This window comes from Polypterus senegalus, chromosome 14 (assembly GCF_016835505.1).
Source record: "Polypterus senegalus isolate Bchr_013 chromosome 14, ASM1683550v1, whole genome shotgun sequence".
Classification (NCBI taxonomy): domain Eukaryota; kingdom Metazoa; phylum Chordata; class Cladistia; order Polypteriformes; family Polypteridae; genus Polypterus; species Polypterus senegalus.
In genome coordinates, this window is record NC_053167.1 from 36,359,833 (window position 1) to 36,380,860 (window position 21,028).

Here is a 21,028-nt window from a genome sequence, read left to right on the forward strand (position 1 = left end):
ACTTATTTTTTTAAGAAAAACTGCACTTTATGTTGAAATTTTGGTTATTATTATTTAAAGACAATACTATTCTGAAAATCTACTTAAAGTACTTAAACTACCACTTTATTTTTAAGTCTGCCCAATTTTAACCAGGGATGATATTGTTGTTTCTGTTTTGAATTCAAATGCAGTTTAAAGGCTTTTTTTTTCAGAAATTAAAACAGCTTCAGTTTACAATATTCATGTACATATCTATTATTTGATTCTGTCGCCCACTAAAACACTTTTAAATTAAAAAAAAAACATTTGCGATTTGGGGCAAATTTACGTGTGCGATTACATACGATTAATCAAGATTAATTCTTACACAGCCTCTAATTAATTGGATTAATTTTTTAATCGAGTCCCACCTAATATATATATATGTGGATATATATATGTAGATATGTATATATATATATATATATAACTGTGTATATATATGTGTATAGATGTATATATATATATATATGTTTATATATGTGTCTGTGTGTGTATATATATATACATATATATATATATATATATATGCCAGCAACACTCATGACAATGACAAAACAATTACATTGTCAATCATGTTACGTTATTATTAAAATGTTTCCTTTTCTTTTTACTTCTCCGCTGCCAATCGCAGGTATTTTGCTATATATATATATAAATAGATAGATATGACAACAACACTCAATATCAATGACAAAACAATTACATTAACAATCATCTTATGTTATTTTTAAAATGTTTGCTTTTCTTTTTCATAACTTCTTTAACACACTACTTCTCCGCTGCGAAGCGCGGGTATTTTGCTATAAGTAATAATAGTAATAGGTCACTACTCTTGAACATTAGATTTCTGTTTCTACTAGTAACTTGGCTTTGGTTAATGGTCACTGCAAAACCTTTTTACAGGAAAGTATATTATTTTGAACTGCAACAATTTATCAGTAGGAATAATGTGAAATTAGAATTTCTATTTTTATTATTATTATATATTTGCATTTTTCATTTGTCAAGTACAGTATTTCTTTACATGTCTTTTGTAAGCTGTATGTAGTCCGCCATTGAAGTTTGCAGAAGTGAATGTATATGCAAAGTAGGGCTTGAAGTGGATATACATAAGTGCTGGTAACTTGTTTGTTACATTGATGTTTAAACATGGAAAGCATGAAGTATTGAGCACTTGCTTTGAGCACCTTGCTACAGTTTCGTTGTCCTCCCCATTTGAATTTTATTCTATGTTAATTAATGTTGACTTATGTTTATTTTTTATTGTGTCTTCTATTTTTCTATTCATTTTGTAAAGCACTTTGAGCTACATTTTTGTATGAATATGTGCTATATAAATAAATGTTGATTGATTGATTGATTGAAGTTCAAACACCATTGTCTAAGACTGAAATTTCACCATTGGAGTTTGCAGCTCCACAATCAAAGTTGAGTTGGGACGTTATCCCTTAATGTTTTAAGTGCCACAATGGGATAGCAGGGCTGGGAGGAAGTGTCACTTTTTAGTGGCACAAACTGGGGACTGGAGATCAATGAAGCAGAATGGATAACTAAGATGAGAGCCAGTATGCAATTGAGAGTGCCAAAAGTCAACAAAAAACAGTTCTTCAAGTGTGCATTGTCCTTTAGCAAAAAACCATGCTTGAGCTTTGCGTCTTTCTTTAGCTTTGTTGAACTTTCTCTTTCCATTTTACACTGTGTTCATGTCTCTTTTTTCTTGTCCAGGACACCCCCTGTCTTCAGTTGTTCATCCACACTATTGGTTAGTGGTGCTGTTCGCAGAGCTCATCAATCAATTCTGCTACACTGAATCTTTCATTTGCATTAAGCACACTGTCAGCACAGAACATGAAAGTTAATGTAATATTAATAAATATCGACAAATAAAAAAAATGTGTCAGCTAATTTTCTTTTTTCTATAACATCGGCAAATTTCAATGAAATCCTTGAAGGTATTTTTGAGATTTTGGGATATTTAATTTTTCTATTTTAGGTGTGGCTTTTGCCCCTAAATGTTGATATATCAAAATGTCCTTTCTTAGCAGATACCTAGTGCCTTAGATATACCATCCTGCCAAATTTCTGATTTTTAACTAAATGCAAAATAGTGATTTTTATTAATGAGCGACTGAGTGAGTGAATGAGTCTGACAAATTTACATTATATACAGTATATGTAGATGAACGGTTTGCAGGATGCCTAGGACTGCAGATGGAGATCTTGAAGAATGTCCTCATAAGCTTCACAGGGCCAGGCCTAACCTGGAAATAATTCTCCAGCTGAACCAAACTCAAGGGTAGCTAGTGTAACTGTAACTAAACACAAAGTCAGAGGAAATACAGTAAATAAAAATGTAATAGTGCATTTTTGACATGTTTCATACATACAGTAAGTTCCTGTCTAATTTTCATTTTAGATGGTTGTTTTCTGTTTAAAATGTTTATTTACAAAGTTATTTTTTGTTACTGTCTTAGTTTTCCTTGCTTACACATCCCCATCTTGCTTTTATGTGATGTGACCACAATCATACATAGCGATGATATTACAGAATGAGATGATATGAATATGCCGGTGATCCCTCTGTAGATATAACAACTTCTCCAAAGACGTTGGTGTAATTAGTTGAATTTCCAAGTACTGTTCTCTCTGATGTTAGGTTTCTGAATTTTGTTTTTGAATTAAATTCTGGCTTTTATATTTATGCTCATTTATGCTTGGTTCAGTTTGCTCTCTTGATTTATACCCCTTTGACTCCAGTTTTTAGGCATTTTCTTCCAGCATGTATTCTTGTTATCACTATATTCACAAATCAAAATATTTTATACTTTAAGTTGTCATCCAAAATTCCAGGATGTAAATGTCTGTAGTGTCCGCAGGATATTATTTTCCACTGTCTGACTTCTTGACATACCTAACCATATGCTTTCCTGGTTTCCAGAACCTGTCAGAACCACAACTTGTTTACCAGTGCTCAAAGCCAGCTGCCAGAGTTTAGGAAGTGCAGGTCATCTCCAAATGGATGACAATGCTATCAACAGAAGAGGTGGCCACCGAGGACGAGGTGGCATAAGGGGAAGAGCAAGAGCAAGAGGTGGAGCTAATGCTGACAACAGAAGAGGTAAAATAAGTCAACACTGTTATAATCAGTCATTTGTGGAAGAGTAGAATATGCGTTTCTAAAGACAGAAAATTAAAACAAGGAAAGAAATGCAACCAGAGTACACTAAGATCTAAAAGTTTATCCATCGATTAAACCAGCTAAGTCTGTTGTATAAAGCTATCCTGTCTTTTTTAACCCTTCAATATCTGAACCTTTACTTTCATTTTATTTTATTTTTTTTAGATGAAGGCGCTCCTTGGCTAGGTGGGAATCGAGCCCCAAATAACCAAAGAGATGGTTGGAGAGGTAACCGTATAGGAGCTGACCACAGGGAGCTGGAACAAGGTGTACTCGCAGGAGGTCGAAACAGGGGAGCAAACTTTGAAATTGGAAGAAATCATATAGTGGGAGATGGAGAATGGGAAGGGAGAAATGAAAATGGTGCTTGGAGGAGAGGGAGAGGAGGACGAGCTCCAAGAGGAGGACAAGGAAGGCCAAGTGGAGAACCCAGAGCTGGAAATGATCAGGGACCAGGTGCTAAGAGGCTGGGCTTTAATTTTCTTCAAGAACTTTCTGAGAAAGAGCCTTCAGAAGTGGCCATCACATTATCATCAAGTGCTGCTTTACGCGATCTTTTGGAGCAACCATTTTTGAGACAAGACATGGTGCAGCTTCTCTGCAAAGTTCTTAGCAAGGCTGTTGGATGCCGGCTTGACCGAAAGATAGTTCAGCATTTAATAGGAGCTCTTAAGAATTCTGCTTTTCTCCAGACTGTCCTCCCTCATTACATTATGGGTATGGTGATAGAGCCAGTGCCAGCTCGCCGGCGCCAGTACCCAGAACACTTGGAGCAGATTTTGACTTTACTTTCTGATATGGTAAATATCTTCCCAGCCAGCTCAATTCAAGTGGCCTCCATGCTGGTGACAATCCTTCAGCCAGTAATTAACAGCTTACGAGCTACAGGTGTGACAGTGTCTGAAAAGACTGAACAGAACTTAGAGAAAATCATGGAAATTGTTACTCATCTTCAAGAGAAGCGAAGAGATGGTACTTTGCATTCTGATACATATACCTTAATGGGGCCTGATGAAGTGAGTCCCCCGGGAGAGGGTGATTTCAGGACCATATCCATCTATCCCACCTCCGATGAAATACATGCTGAAGAGAAACCTTTTCTCAGGCCAAATGTTATTTCACATGGCTATGCTAGCACAGCTGTCTACCTCGACACACACTTTCGTCTGCTCAGGGAGGACTATGTGCGCCCTCTTAGAGATGGAATCAGGGAGCTGCTAAGAAATTACCTTGCCCCGGCAGAGAGGGAACAAGGGAACATGAAGAATAAAAGATTTGATGACATCAGGGTATATTTTGACACTCGTTTGCTTGTCCCCCTCTGTACTCCCTCAGGCATTGCCTACAAAGTGCACTTTGACACTCGACCATTGAAGTTTGTACGCTGGCAAAATTCGAAACGATTGCTGTATGGCTCTCTAGTGTGCATGTCACGTGACAACTTTGAGACATTTCTGTTTGCTACTGTGGCGGACCGTGATCCAGAGGATCTTCAGAAGGGGTTTGTAAAGCTCACATTCATGAAGGAAAGCCATGAAGCACTTGCTGCCGTGCAGCCTTCTGACTCTTTCCTCATGGTAGAGACAACAGCATACTTTGAGGCTTATCGTCATGTACTTGAAGGGCTGCAGGAATTGCAAGAGGATGACCTTCCGTTTCAGAGGTGAGGGGAAAGAAAAAAAAAATTCTTTTCACAAGAACCACATTTTGGCTGATAGAGATAATCAATTGCTATTCATCAGCAAAACAAAAATTTGTTGTTTGCATGAGTGAGACATGTTTTTGAAGAATTTGTAAGATAAAAAAAAGTAAAATCCAACTTTCACATAAGAGAGAGTTTGTGTTGCTAGGCCTTATCTCACACTCTGGTTCTTTCTGTCACATGTCTTTTAGAATGCACTTGAGAGAACAAAATATATAACAGAACTATGGGACACACTGTTTGGCAGTAGTATGTAGAATGGCCTCTAAAAAATTTCTTCTCTTCAGTTAAAATAATTCAATATAAGTGACATTGGCCAGTTAGTGTTGTGGATTTGTATCTGGACCAATGAAGAGGCTTAGCTCCCTGGCATCACTTTCACTTGGTTACCAACATGATACAATTGTTAGTACTTCACCTACAGAGTCCTGTTGGAAAATCCCATTCCCTGTTACGGCCTTTGTTTAGTTTGTCCATTCTCCACACTTGCATTTGTATTTTCTCTGATTTTCTTTCACATCTCAAAGATTTGCATGTTCAATGTGTGGCATTAAATTGGCCTGAAATCTATGAGTGCATGTACAGTGGAGGTTCTGTCAGCATGGATACTCTTATTACACCTAACTGTTTCAATAAAGTAAGTTATTCTTCTTTTTGGATAACTCCCCAATCCTTATATAATGAAAGACCAGTCCTTTGTTTTTCTTTATTGAATAAAATGTCCTTTTATATGAAGGTTTATCTGGTTATTCTAGAAAGACATGGAAAATGTGTTTCTAGATTGAGAAGAATGGTCTGTGAAAACCTGATTGACTGGCTTCTGTCATAATTTGTTTATTTTTTTTACCTTGTTTTCCCTCTCATTTGCCTCTTAGTGACTTACAGTCATCTTTTGTTGATACTCTTAGGTACATTGTGGAATGCCAGTCAGATGTCACCTACCCAGGTTACTTGAACAATCCTGGAGCTCTTTTTGATCTGTCTGTAATTCGAGCTCCTCCTGAAGAGAGCAATGAGCAGGGAGCTCCGAAGCAGCGGTTGCCTCTTTTACCATTTGACGTGCGAAATCTCAGGGCCTGGCCAGTTCAGGAGGAACTAGGTCTGGATGAGTCCCAGATGAATGCTTTTCAGTTGGCATTGACAAAGGAATTGGCCATTATACAAGGACCACCAGGGACTGGCAAGTAACTGAATCAATTTGATTTCAGACATCACCACCGAGATACTAATGTACATTCATATGTGCACTCCTTTAAATTCATTGTGTTAGCTTAATTATCCAAATTAATTGATGTTTATTTTATACATTAAAGATAATGTGGGTGTGTTTGTCAAAAGTGTTACACCCATCTAGCTCTGCTTGCAAGTTTAGTGGAAGCAAATGTTTCATGATGAGGAACTAAGCAGCTCAGGTTCACATTTAGGAGTGAGAGTAGCAAGGAGTGAAAAAACGGAATGAAGAAGTTGCTATTGTCTGTGTAGACAAAGAAAATATTTTAATATTGTTTTACTACTATTCTCTGGATACCAACTCCCATTTTTGACAATGGTTTTGGGTTCTTACAATACTCAAAATAAATTTTCGCATCTTCCCATTACTTGTTTATTTGTTACCTGCTACCAGTATGTTGTTAAGGTACATCACTGTCTTCTTCGGACACAGAGATGGCAGGAAACAGCCTTAAGATGCTACTGTAAGAATATAGAACCTTATGGACACATCTGATAAACATGGATGTGACATGTTGTAATTGACACTCATGACAGCAATCACATTAGTACAGTAGGTAATCTTATTGTTTAATCCATGAGAAACAGCCTAAATTATAACTGTTCTGTCAGCCTTACTGTTCACAAAATGACTACCAAGAAGATATTCCTTGTGCCAGTTTCAAAAATGGAATCCAATTAGCCAAGACTTTATAACTGGTTGAATGAGGAGCAAGTAACATTGAAATTGTTCTTCACTGTCTCACCTTTAGTGGTTTCATTATGTTATTTATTTCATCAGGCCTTATTGGAAATTCATTGTATAGTTTTACAGCATGTACAGTATGCAGATGGAATCAGAATAAAGTAGGTGTCACTACAACTGATGAATAAACCTTCTTGTTGCCATGGATGTGAGTTATTTGATGAATGTTGAATTACAGTCAGTTTCAGTTAATACAGTAACTTGCAACCATAGATTTGAGGTGTTGTAATTATGTGCCTTGTGTGTCGTCTACCCAATTTTCTTTATAGTTTCTTAAATAGATTCTGCTGTACCTCTACATCCTGAAATATTCTTGACTCCATGCCCTGTTGCAGTCAGTTGCCTCAATCCACTTAGAGGCAGTGAATGAAAATATGCCCTCGGATCTGTACAAAGAGAATTTACAATTAGAATCTTCAGTTTCTTTTTGGTTTAGTTTGGTACTCCTTGCTTTCGTAGAAGTTACTCATACCTCTTGACATTTGTGAAAGGAAGAGTTTAAATTAGATTTATTTATTTACTGCCCCAGGCGTAGTCTCCACATACACTACAGAAGTTGGAGAACAATGAATTTTGGGGCAGCTTGTTCCTCTTGATGTCTGTGATATTTTGGAAGAGGTGATTGTGCTTGGTGATTACCAGAATTAACATTTGAGGTAGAACTTTAGAGAGTTCTTTGGCTTTTTACCTTACTGTGAGAAATGTTGAGGGTGATATGATTCTGAAGTTCTGATGGTTCTACTAAATAATTTTTAAAACATTTGTTATGTTCATTGTTTGAACTGTTACATGCATACAGTCAATGGCACAGTGGTTAGCAGTGCTGTTCCACAGCAACAGGGATGAGGGTTGAAATCCAGGCCTATTCACATTCTGCACACTCTCCCCTTGTCCACATATGTTTCTGCTCTGGTTTCACTCCAAAGACATGCAATTTAGGCATACTAGTGATGGAATTATACAAAATATTTTCAACTCAAGTTAAGTTTATTTTCATGTATACATAGTACGAGGAAATTAATATTTTTAAGTGTTCTCAGACAGTTGACAAAAATACAATACCCCAAAAATATATATACTTAGTATGCAACATGTATATTCAATATACTGTATATTTGCAAATATTTATGTTTGTAACCTTATGACTTGTGAGTAGAAACAGTCCCTGAATCTGCTGGTGCAAATGCCAATGGTCCTGTACCATTTGCCAAAAGAGAGTAGTGAGAAAAATGGCTGTCCGGGATGGCTGAGGTCTTTAATTATACTCTGTGCCTTTCCAAGGCAGCAAGTGTTGTATATGTCTTGTAGAAAAAGCAGCTGAGTGCCACCAGTCTATAGTCATTCAGACAGTCCACTTTTGTTGTTTTAGCATAATTGTTTTCCTTTTGAAGCAGGTATGGACAACAGATTCTTTCAGTGAAATATTAAAGAAGAGAAGAGGAGATATCAGCTAATTGGATCAGATTCCTTCTGCGCAAAAACTCATTTAAATGTCCTCCTTACATTATTTAAAGAATCAAAGAATGGTTGAATCATGTAATGCTGCAGGCAATCTAGTGACAGGCTGCTTGTAGTTAAAGTTAAACTGGGCAGAAAAAACATTAAGTTGATCAGGAAGGGAACTTGCATATGAGACTGGATTAGGTTTACTTTGTAGTCCGTAAGAAGCCCTATTCTCTGCTAAAGTTTGCACAAATTCTTACCACTGCTAAATTTCATAGTTTACTCTCATACTAACATTTAGTCATTTTAGTTGCATTTCTGAGTTTGTATCTGTATTGTATGTATGTGTCTATGTTTGAAATGCATTGCTTTGTACTTTTATTCAATTCCTGATATCAGCAGTAATCAATGGTGTCTTACTAGGAAATATGTGTTTTGTTTACATACTCACACAGTCATCCACATGTTATTTAAATGAAATGACATGACACCATATCAGTGAGTGTAGGTGTGTGAATAAGGGTGTCCTGATTGGATCCCCATTCAGGGCTTGTTCTTGACCTGTGCCAATTGCTGTTGACGTTGACTCAAAACACTCCACAACCCTGAATTGTAGTGTTCTTGCTCAGAACATGAATGACTGTCCAATAGTTAATCTTAATAGAACTCTGATAACTTGGAGTAGCAATTGTATAGCTCAATTAACTTGCCATTCTGTATGCATGGGAAAGAAGGGGAATGGGTTGATTGATGTTAATACACAAGATAATTGTAATTGAAATTCTTTATCACTATACTTATGTCAAAGTAACTGCAGCATGCTTATTTTAAGAAAGAGAATTAAGAGAATAAAACAATTTTATTGATAAATGATTATATGTGTGTATATATATTGAGGCCACCAGAGAGCGCTGCAGCTCCTCATACCCAGAACACAAATGCAGTCACACAGTCAAAAGGCTTCAATAAAAAGTGGTTTATTAAATCCAATACCTTATACAGGTTTTACTCCTCCACAAACCGACTTCTCTCCACAATAAATTCACCGTCTCTCCTTCAGGCAAGCTTTGGCCACCTCCTCTGGACTCAGCTTACTTGGATGAGGCAGGGTGGCTTATCTTAGGACCCAGGTGTACTTCTAGTGTCAAATGACTATAGCCTAGCGGCTGTTCTGGGTCAGGCAGAGCCATCTTCAAGGATTGCATTTTTTATAGCTCCCTCTTGCAGCACCCACACACCCCAACAGGGTTGATCTCTGAGACTTTGCCCTGCAGGAGTATGAATGGGAGCTCTTCCTGATGGAAGCTGCCACCTAGTATATTGGGGGAATAAACAGTCCCCAGAGATGGACTTTCCCTGTCTTTCCATTTTATCCTGGCCAGGAAAGGTACTGAAAACACATTCAGCTGGGATGCTTGTCCATCCACTTGGGGCTTGTCGTCTGGGTAAGGAACCTTCCCATCTCCTGGTTGGGCTGCCCATCCATCCCGTTTGGCACTTACAGAATACAATGAAAAGGGTTGGACATCCACCTCATATATTGTAGGGTTCACTGAAAGTAAGCAAGTAGTAAATTATTAAGTAAGCTAGTAGTAATAAACAACTGAGACTGAAGTAGACTGACTGCAGAGCAAGGCTGTTGGCTTTTTATTGCTATGGAAGAAGAAGAGGCGGGTCATCTAGAGGGAAGTGGTCATCTGAAGGCATGGTCTGGAATTGAAAGAGGGAGGAGACTACGCCTTACTGCTGCTGTAGGATAGGAAAAAATGGCCTTAGTACAGGACAAACATATAGCAAAGAAGAGGCTGATTGTTCTTAATCATTTATAGATTGTATTTTTGATTTTACAAGCTTTTTTGGTTAGCATTTCTCTTGTGGATTTTACTGTGATGTCACATTAAGCATGCCCCTGCTCTAAAAGCCATGAGTGAGAGAGGGCAAAATCTTTTGGGTGTTTTGAAATTAGTTAGAAGCTGATATTCATGAGCTTGTTACAACATAGTATTTATTCATTAGAAAGCAGGATTTTATGTGTCTGTTTACAGAATTCTAATTTATCTTGGCACAGATAAACAATTTTCTGATACAGTGTGTTTAAGGATGGCGTCTAATACTGTGTATGCTTGCATATTGTGGCTGTAGATTGAAATGAGTAAAGAACTTTGCTTGTGGTAATGGGGTCCTTTGACTGTGTCTATTATGTGACATTGTCTCCCTCATATCCTTTGCAATTTCATATGGAAGAACATGACTCTTTATGACACAAAAGCATACAGTAAATGTTAAAATTTCAATCTTAAAATAAGGCTTCTTTTCATTCATCCTAGACTGGGAAAATCCCTAGCATAAAGGTTGTTTTGTACTAGTAAGAGTGGATCTCAGAACTAGTGGACCCATTCCAAGGCTGTGTTCAGACGGGTTCCAGACTGCAGCTAAAAGACTCTATAGAGAGTAGCTTGTAGGCTCTAATAAAACTGCATCTTGACTCGCAAGAAAGTGAAGTGTTTTAAAGGAAGTTGTAACCTCTGTTGTTTGGACCATGGTTCACTTTCACTTATTTCATCTTGCGGTTGCAAATTTAAGATGAAATTTCATTTTAGGTGTTTCTTTGGTCTGGAGGTAGTCTGCAAAGATGTCACCTCAGCTTTGACTAACATCTCTTGTTATCAGTTGAAACTCAGAAGGCAAGCAGACCAAATATCAGTAGAGCTATGGAATTAAAATTATAGGAGTGTCCTTTTGAAATGAAAGCAGGTATCTGACTGAAACTCCTTTAAATGTTGTACACATCATTTTGATGTTTATAAATATATTTAATGTATGATTTAATCATACTAGAAAGTCAGGTTCATTTTCAACATACTGTATATCACAAAATTTAAATTAGCAAACAGTAAAGAGCTGTGGAATTAAAATTATAGGAGTGTCCTTTTGGAATGAAATCAGGTATCTGACTGAAACTCCTTTAAATGTTGTACACATCATTTTGATGTTTATAAATATATTTAATGTATGATTTAATCATACTAGAAAGTCAGGTTCATTTTCAACATACTGTATATCACAAAATTTAAATTAACAAACAGTAAAACAGAATTTAATTTCATGGATAGACATTCCTGCTTCCCTCAGCTACCATGTTTGCATAGCCAGCACTTCCCTAACTTTATTATCCAGGTAGAGAGTTCATGGAAAACATCAATATTTGAACATCAGGCATCAAATTTATTGTATAAAACCAACATATATGAACAAAAAGATGCTTGAAATGACTGTATACTCCTTCCCACATAAAAGTCAGGATTTATAAAGGAAAACTTGACAGGAAATCTTGCATATGTTTGCAGTGTCTCTGACCCATTAACACAAAACATTTTGCAGAAAGTGGGAAATAGCAACTCCCTAGATCAAGTAGGGAAATGCAGCCAAACCAGGTAAATGATGACTCATGTGCATAATAATTCAAATCATCAAGCTGTTACCATAATGTGTGTTGATGTGCGTTGATTAATATGATATACAGACTATTTTAGTTCACCTTTACGATGACCAATGCTGTGTATTTGCACTGAAGAACTTTATTGTTTTTTCGTCAGCTTGTATTGGCTACCTGTTTTCACACTTGAGGATTAAAATTCAAAGCACAGTAAAAATACAGGTGTGACTCACTCCCTGCTTACACAAAGCTATAAATATCATGCCCTACAGCCCATTCATAGCCTAATTGTTTAACATAGCATGGCTTGTTTGGCACTGCTTGAAAGCTGTATAGTCATATGTCAAGGGAACCAGGACCGGTTGTAATTTTTTGACCATGATGATGAGTGACTTATGAGGCGATTTAGACTATCAAGAGCCATTGTCTTGGAACTATGTGCCGAGTTGTCCCCCGCATTAAAAACACTGCCCAAAATTGGGCTGTACCTGTTCATATCCAGGTTTGAACAAATGGTATGCTTTCTGGCTACAGGTACCTACCAGTGTGAACTGGCCAGCCAGTCAAGAATATCTCAGCCAAGCTTCAGCTCCATCCTGCCCACTGTTCTGGAAGCCATACACAGCACACTACATGCTACATTCAGTTTCTGTGTGGTTTGGTTGTACGTGCCAACATAAAAAGGGGTGATAATGGCAACTGACAGCACTTTATTTCCAAAACGTGTACCTAGGTTGAATGGTGCAGCTTTTGTTAATCATAAACAGTTACATTCCATTAATATGGAAGTCATCTGTGATGCCAAAATGAGGCCGACAAATGTCATGGCTTGTTGGGCTGGGTCAACCCATGATTCATTTATTTTGCGCCAAAGTAGCTTTGATTAGATAACTTGCTGATGGCACTGTGCATGATGGCTGACTTGCTGGTAAGGTAATAAGCTAAACCTTCAGTGTTTCATATGGCTTATACTATTCCTTGTAAATTAAATAATTTTATTACAGCTGCCAGGTGATAGTGACTACCTGCTCTGACACACCATCGAGCTTCTCAAATGCAATTGGCAGTGGTTGTATGTGTCAGGTGGGAGGTCTGCAACATCATGATTGCATATGTAAATAATATGTTTATTAGCCTAGTCCAACAGGGTTTCTTCAGAGTGGCAACCAGGCAAGGTTTGTGGCACATTTACAAGATGATTGTGATTTATAAAGGTAAATTGCCTAGATATGTGTCTATGCCACATATAAATTACGTTTTTTTGTTGTACACTTTTTCTTATTTATTTGGCGTGCACATATTTTTTTGATTGAATCCACAAATTTTATAAATGAGGTCCCAGGTCATATGAAATTTTAGAATTTGAATGTCTTCTGCACTTGTAATAGTAAACTACAACTTACCTGCCTAAATATTTATTTCTAAAGAACATTAATGTATTGATTTTTATATGCAAAAATTGCCATGAACAACTTTATAAAATATTACTTAAAATGCGCCAGAATCTTAACAATACTTTTTATATAAAATAATCAATTCATTATCTTTCTGAAACTTTCTTCTTCTTCTTTCGGCTGCTCCCATTAGGGGTCGCCACAGCGGATCATCTTCTTCCATATCTTTCTGTCTTCTGCATCTTGTTCTGTTACACCCATCACCTGCATATCCTCTCTAACCACATCCATAAACCTTCTTTTAGGCCTTCCTCTTTTTCTCTTGCCTGGCAGCTCTATTCTTAGCATCCTTCTCCCAATATACTAAGCATCTCTCTTCATTTACTTTCTGAAACTACATATTCCAAATCAAGTTTATATGGGACTGAACTCTACCTTGGCAGTAATCAACACAAAGTAAGAAATATCCTTGGATGGTGCACTGATCTAGCTTAGGGCAAACTCAGCTTAAACAGTCACCAATCAGACTGACCTCTATGCACCCAACAGGCACATGATGTTCCTGCCCCTGCCAATTGCTGTTGATGTGGGCTCCAACACCCCACAACCCTTAATTGGAATGCTCATGCTCAGAAAATGAATAAGTGACTTTCCTACACTCCATAGTAATAGAAGTCTGGGAGTCATGGAGAGGAAATTCATAATTACAGTGACTCGGTTTCAGAGGAGTATACCTGTAGTCAGTTGTTGACATGTGTCATCACTTTTTGTACACATTACATTTTTCCCTTGAAGATCTGCTGTGGACTTGCGACAATCTTGTAAAGTTACGTTAGATCTGTTTCAGTTTAATCACATTTTTTTTAATTACTGAGGAGCTCCTATAAATATAGTACTTTTGCCTTGATCAGGGATGTACTGCTGAGGACATGAGTATAAGTCAGAAATTTCAACTGCTTCAACAGTGAGAGCAGAACAGTAATGAAACTGAACTATTATCATTTTTATTTTACTGTATATATCTGTATGATAGTAGTTGTCAAATGCATTATTCTTCATAGGGAGAAACAATCCAATTTGTACTGTTTCACTGTTAAGCACGCGCATTTCTGCTGGAAATGATACAACAACGACAGTTTATTTGTTGTATAGCGCAAAGTCACCCAGGGTGCCGCAATGGGATTTAACAGGCCCCGTTTTTTGAAAGCCCCTTAGCCTTGACTCCCTAAGAAGACAAGAAAAAAACTTCCAAAAAAATACTCTTGTTGGGGAAAAAAAATGGCAGAAACCTTAGGAAAGGCAATTCAGAGAGAAAACCCTTTCCAGGTAGGTTGGGGCGTGCAATGGGTGTCAAGAAATGGGCTAAATACAATACACTAACTTTAAATGACAGCAATTATAAATGACAGTTGGTGTCTCTTCAGACATCTTCTGATCCAGGTTCAAAATAAGTTTATTCCAAAAAGCAATAAAACAAAAAGATTACAGAATCGGCCAAAATGGATAAATAGCAATATTATTAAAAATGGAAAACTGAAAAGATCACTGTACAAGAAAATAAAAAAGCCAGGTAATTTTGACATGGAGGAATGCCAGAAACACAGCAAGAGATAAAAAAAGCATTTCAAATATCAAACAAGAAATCGAAATAAAAATTGGTAGAGAAGCCAAAACAAACAGCAAGCATTTTTTTCAGCACTACTCCAGGAAAAAGACAACACAAGAGAATTTAAGAAACCTTAGGGACATGAATGGAGAAATAATTGAGAATGAGAAGGAAATAGCAAAGGAACTGAACAAATATTTCACCCAAGTATTTGTAAAGGAAGAAACAAGTGGAATGCCTCATGCAGGAGTAAAAACAAACTCTGAGTTCATAGATTTTAAAATAGAAGAGTCAGATATTCTTCAAGCTCTTACCACGTTGAAGACTAATACAACCTCTGGACCTGATGAGATCTCACCAGTTTCATTGAAAGAGGTGAAAGATGTCATCTGTAAACCCTTATTAGGTGCATTTCAGCAGTCACTTCAGAAAGGAGAAGTACCTGAGGACTGGAAAGTTGCAAATGTGACTCCAATCTTTAAGACAAAATGGATCCAAGGAATTAAAGACCAATTAGTCTTACTTCTGTGCCATGCAAAACTATGGAAACTAGAATAAGAAATAAATTAGAAAATTACTTAAATGAAAATAATATTCTAAATAACATCTAGCGTGGGTTTCTGAGAGGAAGCCCCTGCCTTACCAATATTTTAGATTTTTTTGAAGAAGCAACTGAAATAGTTGACAAAAACAAAGCATGTGACATAATTTACATAGGCTTTCAAAAAGCATTTCATAGAGTCCCACACCAAAAATGAAACTACAGTAGAAGCTGTAGGCATCAGAGCTAACTTACAAAACTTCATCTCGAGTTGGTTAATAGGCAGAACACAAAAAGTACAGATAACAGGAGAATGCTCCACATGAATCAAGGTTATCAGTGGAGTTCCTCAGTGGTCTGTCCTTGGACCATCACCTTTTCTGATTTATATTAATGACATTGATTCTAGTATAGTTAAGTAAACTTGTCAAATTCACAGATGACATTAAAAGTGGAGGGATGGTGGTCACTGAGGAGGCAGCTTCAAGGCCCTGTAACTAAAAGCTCAACCTGCCAGTTAATTAATTAATTCTTGGAATCACAAGCAGACCAGCATCTTGAGATCTGAATGTGCATTTTAGTTTGTAAGTAATGATAACTCCAGATTAGTAAGCATGACTTTGGCCATTTAAGGCTTTACATGTTAAAAGAAGGATTTTGAACTCTGCCCTAAACTTAACTGGGGTCCAGTGTAAGAATTTAAGAATTGGACTTATGTGTTTGTATTTTCTTGTTCTTGTAATAATTTTTGTAGCAGCTTTTTGAATTAACTGAAAGATGTATAAAAATTATTTGATCAGCCAGAGAACGCTGTATGTTGGCATAGTATGATAGCATTCATACTGAAATAAAAGTCTTTATTTTATATGAGGGACATTCAAAAAGTTTCCACACTTTTATATTTTCGTTGGAAATGGTAAAGGCAGGAGGAATAGTAATTGGGCATTAAAAAGTTGCTATGACCCTGGGGAAATTGTATCACAAAGGAAGGTGACTATGTAGAAAAGTGCTCATAATTTGTTTTTGAAATTCTTAATAAATAGAGTAAAAAAAGTGCTGAAACATTTTGAACATCCCTCATGTTTCAGGCATTCTGTTTTTCAGCTTTCAGTAGGCAGCAAATCGCAGTGCCTTCATGAATTTCCTAAAAGGCTGATTAAACTTAAAGAACACTTTGTATTTAAAATGTAACTGTCACTACTGTATTATGAAATGAGATTTAATGAGTTCATGGAGTGACCTCTTTATGTTGGTCATTAAGGCAATTTTGTTTGGTTTATATTTTGTCAAAAATAGCTCAGCTTTAAAAAATTATACCTACCCACTGTAGTTCTGTTGGGGAGATATGAAAAATAAAGTAATTGTGGAGCCCGTAAATTCACATTATTAGTCAGTATGGTAAGGTGGAAGTGCATAGCTATAAGAACGAACAAGCAAATTAACTTTATTTGTCCCTAGGGACAAATTTGGCTTTTTACTTTTATTTTTACATTTCTTTGAAAAAGCAAACTTGGATAATTCAAAAACAACAACAATTTATTTCTTGTATAGCCCAAAGTCATACAAGGAATGCGTCTTTGAGGTTTAATTAGGACCGTTGTTTGACAGCTCCCCCAGCCTTGACTCCATGTTTTTACTTTAAAAGTAACAAAACATCAAGGCTAGGATTTCTAAAAAGACAACAGTTGGGAATTATTAAAATTAAAAAGTAAGACAATGTAGGGCATTGTGTGGGACAAGGTTTGCATGTAGTATAGTTTTTTAAAATTAATTTAAAAATTTGAAGGAGAGAAGGCTATACCACCAGACATAAACTGTATTATAAAAATAAGTTAGGCAGTGTAGCTACACAATAAAAATCTTTAACAACAGGTAATATTTGATAGTGAGTTATTTTTGTAAATTCTCAAGCTTACTTAGACCAATTTAGGATTCTTGAGTGCCAGACCTTATCCTGAAAGCAACATCTGACATGCGATAAACAGCCCTTGATAACATGCCAGCCTATTGTAGGGCACACAAACACATCCTCCCAATTACACTAGGTCCAATTTAGCATTATGAATTAACCTAACCACCATGTCTTTGGAAATGTGATTGGGAAACTGGAGTACATGGAGAAAGACAAAACAATACCCGTATGTAGGATAAGAACGCAGAATGCTAGATTCATGAAGCACCCGCACTAGTGAAGTGCTATAGTAATACTGAGAGAAAATTGTAAATTATATAGAAAACTTTAGTATAATTCTCCTCCTGCCTGGTCTTAAAAACATATCCAATAGTATTTCAAAAATGCTCTCAACAAATGGACACATAACAGTCTGTACAGTGTGTAAAAAAAAAAACATGGGTCTACTTGGCATGGATGAATATCACAGTACATTTTAAAATTAAATTTCTTGGTATATTAGTATTCAATCTGTATTCCATACATATACATCATGACTACATATTGGTGAACCCTGTGAACAAGTACTCAGGATAATAGGCTGTTTGAACAATGTAGTATTTCAGATACTGTATCATAAGTGCATATTTCAGGCTGGCCTAGAAAATTATGGCATATAATTCTTCTGAAATAGCTTTATACATAATATGTAAAGTGTATGATATTAGAAAAAATGAGTAGTTCTTCAGTCTTCAAAGTGTAGGGTGAAGAATGATTCCAAGGGAAACAGCATTTTTTGAGCTATAATTAGCTGTTGGTGAGAGAAGATTATTTGTTATCTGATTACATTAATTTCTTCAGCTGTTTAATAAAAAGCAAATAATATAAACCAGTAGGTTTAATATTTATTATTATTTGGGAGAGGCATTAAAGTAACTTTATTTCATAGCAGGAGTATAAAGCAAAAATTACACTGGCATGTTTTTTGACAATTGAGGATGAGGCAAATTTTTGTTACATTAATAAACTCTATTTTAAAGAAATGAATATTAACTTTTTATATCATAATCACTGCGGTGGGCTGGTGCCCTGCCCAGGATTTCTTCCTGCCTTGCCCCTTGTGTTGGCTGGGATTGGCTCCAGCAGACCCCCGTGACCCTGTGTTAGGATATAGCGGGTTGGATATCATAATCTCCATAGTCAAATGAGACTATCATTGCATTTTTTAAAACTCATGTGAAGCTTGCTGCATGTAGTCTCTTCAGTACACCCTCTGCAAAAGGTGCTGACCTTGAAAGTGAATAATCTGCATTGTTTATTCACAGCCCTCAGTCATTCTGATGTATGAAATGTTAACATCTTTGCTGTTACAGGAAAGACCTATGTGGGGCTGAAGATTGCCCAAGCTATTCTGGCGAATGAAAGAGTATGGCAACGACAGCATGACAGGAACCCTGTGCTGGTGGTCTGCTATACTAATCATGCACTGGACCAGTTCCTGGAAGGTAGGTGTTAGTTTTGGAAGCTAGAAGTTGATTTTTGTCAGTTTAAGCTTTATGAAGTAAGCAGAGGACAATTAAAACTTGGTGATTTTTTACTGTAAACCATGATTTCAAAAATCCTATAATAAATATATTTGATTCTATATAATAAATGCATTTATTATGCCTGCAAGGCTACTCAGGATAAGTGGTTTTGGAAAATGGATGTATAAAGAATATATGCAGGGGAAACTACATTGTTTTTGAGTGGCAGAAGCTTATAGTAACTCTTTTAGTTGTTTGATAAAAAGTGAATAATATAAACCAGCAGTATTTATTTATGCAGTATGAAGTGGTAACCAACAAAAACTCCTTTGTTCCTGATCATTCTCTTTTATTATTTTTCTAGTAATGGGCAATGTATGTAATTGTTTTGGTTGCAATAAGTGGTTTATGTTATAGTCCACCTTGATAAAATAAATTACTTGTACTATTAATAATATTTAATTTGTATCCCCTTTTTAACATTTTCGCTGACATTACTACTCCTCAGGCATTCATTCTTTTTTGGAAAAGGGTATTGTGAGAGTGGGTGGCCGAAGCAATAGTGAAATCCTTAAGAGTTTTACACTGAGAGAACTGAGAGGTGCTAAGAATTTTCGAAAAACTTTACCTAATCACCTGCGACGAGCTTACTTTGAGGTGAGTTGTAATAACTACTGTGAATTAGAGGATATGCTCTTAACGCCATTCCATTATTCTCTTATAAAATTTTTAATGGCCAAAATAAGACAAGTTGATATACATTCAAATGAACATAAAGCATGTAACCGTGTCCCATATCCTACAATGTAAAGGACCAATGTGAGCAAGAAATATGTTTCAGTGTATAGAACTCGCTTAACTTTAGAACACAGTTTTGCAATGCATTTATATTATGTTTGTATAGAAATAACTTTGATTTGAAAAATCACACACTTTCCTAACTTGGCAACTCCAAGCGCAGTGTTAAACTGATCAGTAGGAGATTTTAATGGCCAACCACAAACTATATCTTGGGATACACTTTTAGGGTCTTGAATGCCCTCTGTAATTCACTTGACTGCCCTTCTAGCTCTCTTGGTAACTCCACAGGTGTCCATGCAGTTCTTCGTGTCATCTTATGTTTTAAAGTACTAGGCCATCCCCAAATAGCTGTCCACTATAATAATAGACAGGAGGGGATATATATATTTGTCTGTTTCCCACTGTCAGCTATCAGATTGTATAACTTCTGCCAGTTTGTGTTCCAATCTCTATGCCCTGGTAGTATTTACTTCTTTTGATTAAAACAATGATATGTGTCACTCATTCCACTAACATTCATGTCTTAGCCCTTTCTTTGTTCAATAGTGCTACCTGTTTTGTAACAACTTCTTAACTAGCTAAGCTGCTTTCTAAAGTGGTTATGGAGGCATAATTTCAATGTAAATACCTGTCATCAATTGTTATCTGTATATTAGAATTGGATCCTAATGTCATATTTGTGGGGATAAGAGAAGTTAAGTGGCTTTATTGTCATAGCATCAAAACACAACATTGCAGCCTACAGTGCCACACAATAATGTTCCCCAGGACTGTGGTGCAATATATCAGGAATATAGGACAAGTGCAAGACAGGTAAGGGAGTATACTATATTTTAAATAGACAGATAAACACTTTAGTTTAGGTACTGCAAAAATGTATCAATTACTCATTTTCTCTTACGTAACAAAGTCTTCTTTTGTGGCTAATAACACTTACAAAACATCAGTAAAGTATTTATTCATCTGTGCTATGTAGCCTAATAAAATAACTCCACTTTGGAATGGCCAGAAGTGGCTTATGTGACTCATATATCCCTTGATATTGCATAACTCAGCATAAGACCTAGGAATCTTTCATATTCATAAGTAATTTTTCCAGAATATCTCATACTCTTACTATGTCAAACTGCACAGAGATCAGTACACACTTTACTGATGATTTCTAAGTATAATTAAGAACAAAAGAGGCTTTTGTTAAGGTTTTGTTAAATAAGAGTAAATACGTAATAGATGCTGTAAGGGACAGCCAGCAGCCCAACCCAGCCAGGACACCCAAGAAATGGATGGGGGAAGCTTTTCTACAGCACTTCCTCCCCCAGAATGCTAGGTGGCACCTCCCCTGGATTGCAGCATTGCCCCAGATTCCCAAAGGGCACCATGAGACTTGGAGTTCTTTATTTAAGCCCTGTTGGGTGCCATGGGTGCTGCCAGGGTGTGTGGTGAAAATGGAGGAGCTGTATGGCATGAGATTTCCACCTAACCCAAATCATGGTGTCCCGGCCGGGTTCGGC

General features: G+C 36.6%; 1 protein-coding gene across 4 annotated transcripts in view; it reads left to right on the forward strand.

Annotated features, from left to right (window-relative positions):
• Positions 1-21,028, forward strand: part of znfx1 (zinc finger, NFX1-type containing 1) — an 89,294-nt gene that overhangs the window by 11,981 nt on the left and 56,285 nt on the right. For all 4 annotated transcript variants that reach the window (XM_039734906.1, XM_039734907.1, XM_039734908.1 and 1 more), the window contains exons 2-6: positions 2,963-3,142; positions 3,368-4,865; positions 5,813-6,084; positions 18,564-18,695; positions 19,225-19,373. In XM_039734906.1, the coding sequence (XP_039590840.1) occupies positions 3,040-3,142; positions 3,368-4,865; positions 5,813-6,084; positions 18,564-18,695; positions 19,225-19,373 (2,154 nt within the window). In that variant the 5' untranslated portion in view covers positions 2,963-3,039. The remainder of the gene's footprint in view (positions 1-2,962; positions 3,143-3,367; positions 4,866-5,812; positions 6,085-18,563; positions 18,696-19,224; positions 19,374-21,028) is intronic.